We start from the raw sequence: 14111 nt of genomic DNA, 5'->3' as shown, positions 1-14111 counted from the left end.
GAATAGAAAGAAATATTCAGATGAAAACACGTCGTGTTAACTGGATGTTTGTGTGATTTCTGTTTGCTTTGTGAAGGTTTTAAAACTCTGTGAGCTAAATAATCATCAGATGTTTTTACAGGAAAAGATTTTAAATGTCTGTTTGTTCTAAAAAGAAAAAAGGAACAAATGAATACAATAACAATATTAGATTATAAAACAGAGTTTGCACAGTTGTTTGCACACAAAAACCTGATTTTCTCTGGACAATAATGTGTGAAAGTCTGTCAGCAGTTTGTAGATTCACTGCTTCCTCTCTCATTTCACACTTTGTGCAGCTCAAATGCTTTTAGTTCAAGTGAGCGTCAGAGGAACACCACATCCTGATTTTCACTCTCAACATTTGACTGGAAAAAGACGCAAACACCACATTTGGCTCCTGGAATAATCACAACTTCATCTTTGAAGAGGAAGAAGATTAGATTTAATCCATGAATGTGAAAACATGTTTGTGAGGGACAGAGTCATGGAGAGACTCAACTATCTGTTCAACACTGTTTCTCTGACAGGAGGAGACTCTGGAGACTGAACTCAGCACAGAAACACTGAGGAACCAGAGAACCTGAAGAACCCAAATCCAGGATAGAGAGGTTGAGTGAATGTGGTGTTGAAGGTGTGGAGGAGGATCAGAGAGTCAGAGGAGACTCTGTAGAAGGACAGAGTTCCAGCAGGAACGTCCACATAAACTGAAACTCTGTGAGAGACTGAGGAGGAACTGATGGATGTTTTACTGTTATTGTGACTGACAGTAACCATGACGATCAGAGCAGATCAGACTCCAGGACTGATCATTACGTCCAAACACACATTCATTCTGTCTCCTTTCCTTCTGATTCCTCTGTAACTCACTGATATATCAACCTCCTCTCCACTCCACCTCCCAGTAACAGCGACCAGTCAGACCAGTTCTACACAGCAGCTGAGGCCAGAAGTCAAACCTGTCTGGATGATCAGGATACGACTGATCCTCCTCCACTAATGTCACCTTCCTGTTGTTGTCAGACAGTTTGAGGTTTCTGTTTACTGTGTTTGTGTCGACTGTGAGTTGACAGGAATCTGATGGAGAGAACAAACACAACACAGCTGCAGTTATTGATGGATCATGTGATCAGTATTAAAGCTTTGATGATGACCTCAGAGATGTGACACTTTGAAGATGCTTGAATGTGCTGCTTTGTTTCCATCAATCCATTCAAACACACTTACACTTCCTCAGACCTGGTGTCAACCATCGGACTCCAGCAGGCGTCACCCTGAAAGGAGGAGGACGGTCAGAGCAGCAGAGACTCTTTCAGCAGCACACATGGACGTTACATGGCTCTCACACTGTTCCACTGATAAAGGACCAGTCCAACATGGAGACACAGACACCTGAATGCAGCATCTCTAAAGTCCTGTCCTGTGCTCGTCACGTTCCAGCTCAGTTTACACTCATTATTCAGCTTTACTCATTGATGTTTCCTGGAGCTAGGCTAAAAGGTTCCCTGTCTGTCATGTCCATGTGCTAAGCTACGCTAACAGTTTCCTCTTCCCTTCAGTCATGGTGTGTAGCTGAGCTAACAGTGTTCTTCTGCTTCCACTCTTTGTGTTAAGGTAGGCTAAAAGCTTCCTGAGAGTGTCTGTCTGTCTGTACCTGAGAGTTTCCAGTCTACAGTGTGGATCCTCCACTTTAGCTCTCAGCATCTTCTCTCCTGAGTCTCCTGGATGGTTGTAGCTCAGGTCCAGCTCTCTCAGATTTGAGGTCTTGAAGCTCAGAGCTGAGGCCAGAGAAGCACAGCCTTCCTCTGTGACAGACAGCCTGACAGCCTGCACACACAAAACAACACAAACCTGATGGACAACACTTGGCTGGATGTTTCTCACTCTTTGTTTTCTTCTTTTTCTTTCAGCTACATTTTGGTGCAGATTTGATGCATCTGAAGCAAATAAAGAATCAATCTTTCATTTTCTTTCACTTTCAAAGTGTGAGTCCTGACCTGAGAGCTTCCAGTTTACAGTGTGGACTCTCCAGTCCAGTCAGCAGAAAGACTCTCCACTCCTGAATCCTGCAGGTTGTTGTTAGTCAGGTCCAGCTCTGTCACACTGGAGGACTGGGAGCTGAGGACTGAGGACAGAGCTCCACAGCTTCTCTCTGACAGATTACAGCCACTCAGTCTGAAGAGACAAAGACAAGAAAGAAGTAAAACATTAAGTACAGTATTTTCTGTCCTGTTGAAAAGACAGCAGTGAATTTAACAACAAATACATCCCACTATGTCCAGAATACAGCAGCAGTAAGTCCACCTATCAGGTGATCAGGAATCACAGAGTCATCAGGATAAATCAGAATCTCTGCTGGTGAGAAGGTGGACTGTTCAGGTGGTCAAACATTTGAACATTGTTCTCCACATCTTCTCCTTCCTGCTTCTTGTCCAACAGCTGAACTGCAGAGTTTAGTCATCGAACAAACATCAAACACTAAAGGTTTGTTCTGGTGTTTCCTTTTCATTGACGTCTATCTGGAACATTCTATTTTGTAAAATGGTGGAAACTAAAACAGAACCTGGAACCAAGACTGTACAGGTTCTTACAGGTTCTGGTTCTGTGATGAGGTTCCAGGTTGTTAAGTTCCTGTAGTGGAAGAGGCCTCATTAAGAGAAACTAGAGCTAAAGGTCAGTAACCAGTGGCGTGCACAGACATTTTGGGGGCAGGTGCTCAGTGGGAAAAAAAGGGCACCTTGTGCAGCGTGTAGAACCACCGGCTGCCTGAAATAACAGTGTGAGATTTGAAAAAACAAAAAATCAGGAACACATTTTCTGTAACGGCATTAATTTTAACATCTTAATAATAACACACAAAGAGTCAATAAAACATTGTACCTTAAAAATTGGTAAATTAAAAGACTTTTACTTGAAAAATTTGCGCCCGTGCCAATCAAGACTGATTCCTGACATTAGGCTACAACAAGGCAGAAAGCTACTTTTCCTTTTTGTCATTTAGCAAATTAGTCACAGCAAGTGTTGCCTCAACCTACTGCAGGCTAATAATAAACCTACACAAACTAAATATTCAGTTATAGGATACAGATCATATGCTGTACCAATTCACCAAATAACACTGGTTGTGAGTAGGCTTGTCACGATACCAGAAATTTAGTAGTCGATACCAATACCACTTAAATTCTACGATACTCGATACCACGGTAGCGGAGGTAGCAGGTGCGTTGTGCCACAGAAATGACCGTCCGTGTCAAACACCGTGAGCTGTATAGTAGTCCAGATATATATTTTATATATATTTATATATTAAACAAGGCTTCGAGGCACACAATTTGCCCCGAGGATATTATGTAATCGAATTATTTGGGTTATCCGAGGAATCTTTTCAGCCCTAAACGTCACAAAGCTATTATGAGGGACAAACAAGGCTGGACACGCTTGTTATTTTGCCATGCAGCTCATTTACGATGGGCTGGGCTCATCTAATCATTGTAACGTAATTAGATATGAGCAACAATGATAACACGTGAATTCAGATGCACTCACCTTGAATTCTGTGTACAACTGTGTACAACTCTGGTACAACGCAGGCCGCTGAACCCGTTACGGTTCAGCGGCCCGCGGGCGGGCCGTTTTGATATCTGCATAAGCATTTTTCGAAATAGAACGACACTGCCAACTCGATGATAGAAACAGTATACGCCAATGGAAAGCTTAGATTCTCATGAATCCGCCGGTATAAACCACTTTCAGATGCGATTACCACAGCGGGTAATATAAACACATTTGTTCGACAAACAACGAATATCCATCCATCCTTTCTCTGTACACGGCTTCAACGTACACAGCGCGACTCACATTTGAGGGTTCATTATTACACACAGATGAAAATATTCCACAAAAAACGGCCATAATCCAACCTTGGACATCCAGACAAAACAAGCCAGTAAACTATTTTGTCCAAAACATGTCTTGAAGTCGGTATATAATCCACGAATAGGTCGTTTTCGAGGAAATGCACCTCGCGATGTGCGTCCAATATTCCCTGTATTTCTCGTCATATTTTTATTTACAAATAAAATATTAGCGATTTTTTTGTACTGAAAATGGCTGGAATTGACTGCACCTTATAGGGCTATATGTTTCGCCTAGTTGGACGTGTTGCTCCCCTTCGCTGTGCTGCGGTGACGGCATTTTTTGCAGACGGGTTTTTCAGGATCAATAACCAATCCGTCCTCGTCAGCCTCGAATCCAAAATACTTCCAGATGCGACTTCTGGCGTTTTTTTCTTCAACTAATTGAGGGGCAGCTGCTGTTGTCGAGCCAGGTGCGTGTGCCTCCGCCATACTGCATGTAGTTGATCTCTTTGCAGTGTAGTCAGTCATGTGATCAGCACTGTGTGAGGGTTGCCAGATAAATCGCTCATTTACAGCCAAAAAACCAACGCTAAAGAAGCGGCCAGATCTGGCTCCTCAGTACCTACGGTACTTTGGGTAGTCTAGAAAAGTCAGTACCGTCACATTTTCTGAATCTTAGTACCGATTTGGTCCCGAAGTATCGGTTCTCGTGACAAGCCTAGTTGTGAGGTCATCGTCGTCACGTTATGTCAGTTCATTGATTATTATTATGGGTAGTGTCGAGCTTGTTAAGCAGGCGGACAGCTGGCTAATTTAGGCACGGTTGTCAGAGGTGGGTAGAGTAGCCAAAATTTGTACTCAAGTAAGAGTAAAGTTACTTTAGAAAAACATGACTCAAGTAGAAGTAAAAAGTAGTCCTCTAAAAAATTACTTGAGTAAGAGTAAAAAAGTACTTGGTGAAAAAACTGCTCAAGCAGTGAGTAACAGAAACATCCAATTTATTTGTCTTCTGTGCATGAATTCAGTCAGACATACAATATAAATGTAAATTCAATAAAGTGTATATTCAGGTAAACCTCTAACTAAAATGATAATAAATTAAATCTTTATATGAAAAAAATATGAAAAAAAAATTATATTCCAAGAAACACGCTCTTGCCAGCGTTGCAGGTTTCCAGCATTTTCTTTTTAAAATATTCTTTAAGACTGTCCCTGAGGTTTAACATCAAAATATTAGACATACTGAATGACTGTAACCAAACATGTAAGTTAAGGTTTACCAATTTCTAAACCTTCTTCAATAGCAGTTTTTCCACAACATAAAACCAAAACAAAGGTAACAACTCTGCAAACTTGTAGTGAAAAGATACATTAGGGTAATTCCATGCCAAATCACCCAGAATTAGAAAAAAATCCCCAGGTCACCATCAGAAAATTCTGAGGAAACTGAGAAATCCCAAATTTAGCTACAAACCTCTAATACTTTGGAAGTACAGCACATAGAAAATAAGGGTTTTATTGACGTTTTCTGCCACAGCATGATCAGCCATGTTGGGGGATCAATAACTTTTGTTTTTTCTATCTCAGAATCATAGCGTCAGTTTAGGGGGACGGTGGGATGTGTCCCCCCCACTTTTTGTCAGTGGTTATTTTGTCTCCAACACATTCAAATTCTTCACATGTAAGCCATTTGTAAACCCAGTTATTTTCAGCAGTTATAGAAAATTCCGGACACTCCTGAACGCCACCATCCGCACTCGGCCCGAGAGTTGCACAGACACGCAGCACACCTTCGTGAGGTTAAAAAAAAACGTGCAGATGCTAAATTTGCGCCCGTGCCAAGTGGAAGCTACGACCAGAGCGTGCAGGGGCAAAATTTCGGCCCGGGACAATTAGTATTATAGCGGCCCACAGACCCTTCTACCTGCAATGTACCGATAGCTCAACAGGTTGAGCCTCCACATTTTGGTTCAGTGCGTTGTGAGTTCGAGCTCAGCTTGTGGCATTTTAGACCTCCATACTCTAACTAGTGCAAAAAATGTTCCACACTACAAAGTGTTACACAATACATAAATACAGAACTGTCTAACTTTGGTGCAGAATATTTACAAAATATTATAATTATTGAATTCTCAGAAATCTGACTATATATATGTACTAACTAAAAGTATGTCAATTGATTTAAGCTATGCCTACAATGCCATGCTTACTAGTAGCATTTAGGATGTAGTTTTTAAGTATCCTTTGAACAATATATTACACATGTGGATGATGTGTTGAAACATTATTTCCTTGCGAGTATGCATAATATATATTATTTCATGTTGTGGATAATAAACTTTTGTGGCAAAGTCATGTTTTTTTTTGACGGTATTGATGGTTGTTGGTTGTTTTTTCACCACTAACTCTTTGAGTAGATCAAATATATTGATATTTAACTATAAAACTAAGCTACTGCAAGTTTTACTGATTTTTCATATTTTTTACATGTGACCAAAAGCGCTACACTTGTGTGAATCTTCAAAAAACATTACAAGAATATGAAGCACTTTGACCCCAAAGTTAGAACTTCTCACACTTAAAGCTTATCATGGTATAAAACTACGGTAGAGATTTTACGATCCTGAACAACTGACCTCATTAGATTTTAGTGCATTGAATAGAGGTCATTTTTGTATAAAATCAAAAAATGTAATTTTCAAAAAATTTATTCCTCAGTTACCATTCACACTATTCTCAGTCTGAAAGCATTTCTGATTGCTGAATAGTCATAACATTCGATATGAGAAGCTTCTTTTCTATAGTCCAATCCCTATTTCTGCAAAATACATAAATCTATACCATCAATTTTGAAAAAATTAGGCTTACAGCCATTTTGAGAGCTTTATGGCACAGTAACTAAAATACATGTGACCTTGATGATGACAAAAATGGATTCTACAGGAAAAGTTAGGCCTAGATGTATAATATCAGAATTCTGAGATAGAAAAAACAAAAGTTATTGATCCCCCAACATGGCTGATCATGCTGTGACGGAATATATCAATAAAAACCCTTAATTTTCTATATGCTGTAACTTCTAAAGTATTGGAAGTCTGAAGCTATAATTTGGAATTTGTCAGTTTCTCTGATAGGTGTACATGTGTGATTTTTTTTCGTAATTTTCTGAGATGGTGACCTGGGGCCACCTGGGTGATTTGGCATGGAATGACCCATGAACCTTTAACCTGCCCTCTAAATGACACATCAGGGCTAACCAGGTAGATTCTGTTTAGAACAAGGCAGTCTTTACATATAACAGGTGTCTGTGTCCAAATAAGAGAGAGAGTAGACAGACTGACAGAGACAGAGCTGACAGACACAGAGAGAGAGAGAGACAGAGAGAGAGACAGAGAGACAGCAGACAGACAGAGAGAAAGACGCAGCAATGTTGGTTTGCTTCGGCAGACTCAGAAGACACCGCATAGTGTAGCTGCTCTTTTGTGATGCGTGTAGGCTAAACATGCTCCGTATGTGAGGCCACAGGTGTTCCTCCTCCTCCTCCTCCTCTGTCCATCATCTTGGTCTGTGCACGCCACAGATACGAGCCCGGCAGCTACACAGTTGTGCGGTCATGTGACTGAATGACGACCTCTGATTGATGAAATACAGTCATGTGGTAGAACTTTTTGTGGAAGTGTGTATCTAGCAAAATAAAAGAAGTATATGCGTTATCACTTGGATAACAAGAGAAGTAACGAGCCGTGAAGTGCAATGTAGCGGAGTAAGAGTTGCGTTTCATATCCACAAACATACTCAAGTAAAAGTTAAAAGTATTGTGCTTTAAATTTACTCATAAAAGTACAATTTATCAAAAAAAGTACTCAAGTAAATGTAACTGAGTAAATGTAACTCGTTACTACCCACCTCTGACGGTTGTTTAGCGCTGCATGAGACAGACTACTTCACAACAGAGACAAACTAGAAAAGCACTCAGAGAGCGCAGTACTCTGCCAAGGCTGCTCAGTTGATGGATCATTTCTGATGGATGAAATATTTAATAAAAAATGACCTTGTGCTGAGTACAGGCATGTGTTATGCATGTACATGTTATGTATTCATACCAAATCACATGTAAATTACTTTTATAGAGGTCTGTTGATCAGTTCATCACTTTTGGCAAGCCTTTGTTTTGCTACTGTTAAAATAACCGTTCCCTCTGTGCTTTTATTTTGAAGGTGCATTTTTAATGGTACAGGCTTTTATTTTGTAATCATTCCAGCGGCACAGGAAGTGTTTCTCTAAGAAGAGGTTTCTTGACATGACGAAGACGCTGCTGAAAAGTCAGAAAATTCACATAAAGATGAAAGAAAACGGTTCCACTGTTGCTGTCTAGTAAAGGATGTGTTTAAACTTAGAAGCAGCTGGAATGGAGACAAGAAAGGAGGAAGGACAGAAAGGTGAATTTATGTTCAAAATAGGGCTGACGGCTGAACATAAATAAAGGCTTTGTGAACCATCAGGAGCTTCACCATTGTCTGTCTGGGGTTTGCTTCATACGTGACCTAAATATGTAGCGGGACTCAGAAACAGCCCACAGTTTAATCATTTGTGCCAAATCCATTAGTCCGTTTTTGAGGAACGTTTCACACAGACAGACAAACAGATTAACAGATTCATAGACAAACGTACACTGATTGTTACATAACTCTGCCGTTCCTTGGCGGAATAATAAATGCACCGTGTGCAGGGTTAGATCTTAACACTTAAGCCCATGGCTAGTGCAGATATCCACGGGCTAGTGTAAAATCTCTGCGACGAGCCCGTGTTGGCTAGTGCAAAACTTTTTAAGTTCACTCTATTTCTATTGTAATGTATTGTTGATGTCATTGTTCATTGACACAGGTAACTGTGTTGCACCATGATAAGTGCTTAATTTGCCACAAGATGACACCACTATACAGAATCTGTAACTTAGGGTAGATGGCAGGGCAGTAAGGTGGGGTGATGTCAGCCATGTTTGAAAAGTTTGTTTGTAATGTGAGTGAGGAGATTTGCAGTGAATTTGCAAGATAGCATAGCTTTTAATGGGCTTATCGAGATGGCCAGTGGTTCTGAGCGCAGGGAGCATAACCTGGTGAGTATGGAGATTCAAGAAGTCTCAAAATCTGTTAGTTTTTTAGAATTGAAATACATGTGACTTTCATATTGAGAAACAGGTGGTCCTTAGTGCTGTGTCAGTTAGTTATGAGCATAGTAGGGCTGGCCCGAATAGTGGTTTCTGGTCTCCGATTATTCAGGCCCTATTAAAGACTCATATCCGAATATTTGTCCCGCCCCATAACGTCCGACAGGGGTGCTTCAAGTAACGGGCTAGTGCAATATTCTGCGGGCTAGTGCATTTTGCAAGTAACTAGCCCGGGTGGCTAGTGCAGAAAAAAGTTAAGATCTAACCCTGGTGTGGCAACTGAGGCTGATGAACAATACACTTGATTCATTTAGGTGTTACCTGGATGGTGGTGTTCACGTTACGAGATGGGGCGAGTCACGGCACGGGTCATGTGTGTGTGTGTGTGTGTGTCTCTGTGTGTGCTTCGGTGTGTGTGTTTAATGTTTAAATTTTTTTTTATAACGTTGAGACGTGGAGGACACCTGCTTGATACTGAGGATAAGGGGCAGCTGCTCTAGCACCACCTGGTGTCTATCTGTGCACGCCACTGTCAGTAACAGAACTGATGTGAGTCATAGAAACACAGAAAACCTCCCACCTCAGCTGTTCTGTTCATCATGAATAAAAACACATTTTAAATGGTCATCAGTTGAACAAGTTGACGAGTCCTGACCTGAGAGCTTCCAGTTTACAGTGTGGACTCTCCAGTCCAGCAGAAAGACTCTCCACTCCTGAATCCTGCAGGTTGTTGTTAGTCAGGTCCAGCTCTGTCACACTGGAGGACTGGGAGCTGAGGACTGAGGACAGAGCTCCACAGCTTCTCTCTGACAGATTACAGCCACTCAGTCTGAAGAGACAAAAAGCAGATTTTACCAATGAAACAGCAGGAAAATGAAAAAGTATCTTCAGTCTCCAACTACTTACAGAACTTTCTTGGAGGCTTTGACCACTGGCAGCAGCCTCAGAAGAACCTCCTCTGAAGCAGAGTATTTCTTCAGGTCAAACACGTCCAGATGTTCTCCTGATGACAGTAAGATGAATCCCAGAGCTGACCACTGAGCAGGAGACAGTTTATCTGTGGACAGACGTCCTGATCTCAGGGACTGTTGGACCTCCTCCACTAGAGAAACATCCTTCAGTTCATTCAGACAGTGGAACAGATTGATGCTTCTCTCTGCAGACACGTTCTCACTGATCTTCTTCTTGATGTACTCCACTGTTTCCTGATTGGTCTGTGAGAGACTTCCTGTCTGTGTCAGCAGGCCTCGTAGGAGATTCTGATTGGTCGGCAGTGACAGACCCAGGAGGAAGCGCAGGAACAAGTCCAGGTGTCCGTTTGGACTCTGTAAGGCCTCGTCCACAGCTCTCTGGTAGAAACGTGCTGATTTACTCTGGAACAGTTTAGACCAACGAGATGTTGTTTGTTGTTGTTCTTCCAGCAGGTTGACTCCAGAGTTGATGAAGGTCTGATGGACATGAAGAGCAGCCAGAAACTCCTGAACACTCAGATGGACAAAGCAGAACACCTTGTCCTGGTACAGTCCTCTCTCCTCTTTAAAGATCTGTGTGAACACTCCTGAGTACTTTGAGGCTGCTCTCATATCGATGCCACACTCTGTCAGGTCGGACTCATAGAAGATCAGGTTTCCTTTCTGCAGCTGCTCAAAAGCCAGTTTTCCCAGAGACTCAATCATCCTCCTGCTGTCTGGACTCCAGTGTGGATCTGTCTCAGCTCCTCCATCATACTTGACCTTCATGACTTTGGTCTGAACCACCAGGTGGTGGATGAACATCTCAGTCAGGGTTCTGGGCAGATCTCCTCCCTCTCTGCTTCTCAGCAGCTCCTCCAGAACTGTAGCAGTGATCCAGCAGAACACTGGGATGTGGCACATGATGTGGAGGCTTCGTGATGTCTTCATGTGGGAGATGATGCTGCTGGCCTGCTCCTCATCTCTGGATCTCTTCCTGAAGTACTCCTCCTTCTGTGGGTCGGTGAACCCTCTGACCTCCGTCACCATGTCCACACAGTCAGGAGGGATCTGATTGGCTGCTGCAGGTCGTGTGGTTATCCAGAGGCGAGCAGAGGGAAGCAGATTCCCCTGATCAGGTTTGTCAGCATCACATCCACTGAGGTGGACTCTCTAACATCAGTCAGGACCTCATTGTTGTGGAAGTCCAGAGGAAGGCGACACTCATCCAGACCGTCAAAGATCAACACAACCTGGAAGTCTTCAAAGCTGCACATTCCTGCTGCTTTGGTTTCACTGAAGAAGTGATGAACAAGTTCCACCAAACTGAACTTTCTGTCTTTCAGCACATTCAGCTCTCTGAAAGTCAATGGAAACATGAAGGGGATGTCCTGGTTGCTTTTGTCTTCAGCCCAGTCCAGAGTCAACTTCTGTGTTAACACTGTTTTCCCGATGCCAGCCACTCCCTGTGTCATCACTGTTCTGATTGGTCCATCTCTTCCAGGTGAGCCTCTAAAGATGTCTTCTGCTCTGATGCTTCTTTCTGCTCTGTCTGCTTTCCTGGATGCTGCTTCAATCTGTCTGACCTCATGTTCATCATTGACCTCTGCAGTCCCTCCCTCTGTGATGTACAGCTCTGTGTAGATCTCATTCAGGAGGGTCTTCTGTCCTGCTTTAGCGATGCCCTCAAACACTCTCTGGAACTTCTTCTTCAGAGAACATTTAAGTTCACGTCCACAAACTGCAGCAGCAAGTTCTGAATGAAGGAACAACATGAGATCAATGAATAAATGACAGGAAACATTGCAGCAGTTCATCCTCCTAAAGACTGATTGTGTGAAGATATTCTGAGACTTTAGTAAATGTTCTGTTGATCAGCAGCTTCAGTCTTTACACAAATCCTCTTACTGCTCTGCAGACAGTCAGCCAGCTTCTCCTGCTTCATCCTCCTCAGGAACAACACTGTGATCTGCTCAAACATCTCTCTGCTGCTCCTCTCATCTTCATCATCACCCTCCAACTCCTCCTCATCCTCCCTCTGACTCTCTGAGCATTCTGGGTAATCTGGACTCACAACCTTCTGCATCTTCTTCAGCTCCTTCTTCACAAAAGTCACCATGTTGTCCTCCAGCAGCTGGAATAGAGAAATGTGTCAATGAGTCCATCAGAGTCAAATCATGGAGCCAAACATCAGATCCATGTTGGACACACTGACAGTCCACTGGTCTACAAAGAGCAGCATGGAGACGCCTGAACACAACAGATGGAGAACAACTTGTTGTCCATGAACTCACCATGAATATGGAGTCCAGGTGATGCTGCTGGACAGACTGAGCTCTGGGAACCTCTGAGTTCTGCTGCTCCACTCTGTGGATCAACATCAACAGTCAGATCTCAGTACGTCTGTCCACACAGAGACAAACACCAGCTACGATGCCATCAACGTCTTCAGGAGACTCTGAAAATGGAACCAGTTATCTCCACATTTAAACCTCATCATGTCTCCCCTCGCTGTGACGTGGACGTTCACAACAGACACAAACACTTTGGATTTCAGAGCAGGTCGGACAACACGTCGTACAAACTGGTTCTGTTCTACAATAAGTGACTCTTTCTGTCAGTTCCAGCTTACATCTGATCAGCAGACGGATGAATGTCTTTGAAGTGAATTAATTCATCCTTTGACCGGTCACTCTTGAAGGACAGACAGCTGGGTTCAGGACAGTCTGGGCTCTGCTGCTGGATCCTGAAACAAAACCAGAACAGATAAAAACTGAAGCAAAACATCTTCAAGCTGTAAATAAACACATCAACAACTTTGAGTCTGAAATGTCTTTCTGTCAGTTTTACTGTCTCACCTTCCATCTGAAGATCGTCTGAAATTATCAGGATGATCCTTTGACCAGTCACTGTTCATGGACACACAGCTGGATGAAGGTCCAGGTCCAGGTCCAGGTCCAGGTCCAGGTCCAGGTCCAGGTCCAGGTCCAGGTCCAGATCCAGGTCCAGGTGGATTCCTGTCAATAATGATGCAGCAGTGATGTGATGCTGAGCTCTGACATGCAGCAGAGTCCTGGACAGTTAGAGATGGTGGTCTCACCTCTGAGCTTTGCTCTGGTTCTCCTGTTCCCCACACAGAGAGCTTTTAGAGGGAGGGACTCCCTCCTCTCTGTCCTCACACTCATCCATGATGCTCAACTCACAGCAGCTCACACACACTTTCTACCTTCACCTGCACAGGAAACAAACATCATTCATCCACTCAGATCCTCCTGGAGAAGATCAGCTGCTGCACTTCTACTATCAGTCCAGCAGATGGAGTCATGGAGCTGCAGAGACTCACAGAGAAACCAAAAGTAAAAAAGACACGACGCAGTTTGTATTGTGAAGAAACAAATAAACATCAGCAGCTGATCAAAGTGACTGAAGTCAATCAATAATCTAATAGAAATACTGACTGATTGCAGTGAATCAATAACCTAATAATCATATTGATGGATGTTTAAACAGCAGTGATCCAGAGTTTGTGGTGAAATAAGAAGTGAACATGTAGAAACATGACAGAGCAGAAACAAACAGCAACATTACTGAAGTTAAAGCAGCAAACAAAGCAAACTTACACTTTATTCAAAGCGCTGAAGAAGAAGAAGAAGAACAAAGTTTCCAGTCCACTCCTGAACGCTCAGACAGGTGATCTGTTTCCTGGAACCAGTCAGGACTCCACCTGTGAGGAAGCAGCAGGCAAATTTTCACAATAAGATCATATTTTACAGACTAGAATAAAGGTGACGTAGCTACCATCATTTAGCTGCTGCTGCTAACAACATTAGCCTCCATAGAGGAGATAAACTCTCCAGGTCAGTGTTAAAGTCATCTCAGCAGGGCCGGACTGGGAAAGAAATTCAGGCCGGGAGATTTCCAATCAGTCAGGCCACTTCCGCCACCACAAGGGTTGTGTCACGTGGGATAATGCACCAAAATTTAGTTTTGTTTCCTTCCAAAAATATGCCTTTTTCAGTTATGTTATAGCAATTACAACACTACTAAACAGACAGTAAGTCTATTAAACACAATCATAACGACAGCTCCATACAGTCCAGTACTTTTCTCTTCTGTAAT

At 42.7% G+C, this 14111-nt stretch overlaps 1 protein-coding gene across 1 annotated transcript; it reads right to left on the bottom strand.

Annotated features, from left to right (window-relative positions):
- Nucleotides 1–11089: 11089 nt before the first annotated feature.
- On the bottom strand, nt 11090–13629 carry LOC127532775 (NACHT, LRR and PYD domains-containing protein 3-like). The gene is made up of 6 exons (XM_051944813.1): nt 13093–13629; nt 12851–13009; nt 12625–12738; nt 12287–12359; nt 11901–12126; nt 11090–11748 (listed from the first exon to the last, which is right to left on the bottom strand). The coding sequence occupies exons 1-6, from the start codon at nt 13179–13181 to the stop codon at nt 11090–11092; spliced, it is 1320 nt and encodes a 439-aa protein (XP_051800773.1). The 5' UTR covers nt 13182–13629.
- Between the last annotated feature and the right edge of the window lie 482 nt (nt 13630–14111).

Source organism: Acanthochromis polyacanthus, unplaced genomic scaffold (assembly GCF_021347895.1).
Source record: "Acanthochromis polyacanthus isolate Apoly-LR-REF ecotype Palm Island unplaced genomic scaffold, KAUST_Apoly_ChrSc contig21, whole genome shotgun sequence".
Taxonomy (NCBI): Eukaryota; Metazoa; Chordata; class Actinopteri; family Pomacentridae; genus Acanthochromis; species Acanthochromis polyacanthus.
Note: the sequence above shows the minus strand (reverse complement) of the source record. Positions and strands in the feature narration are given on the sequence as shown.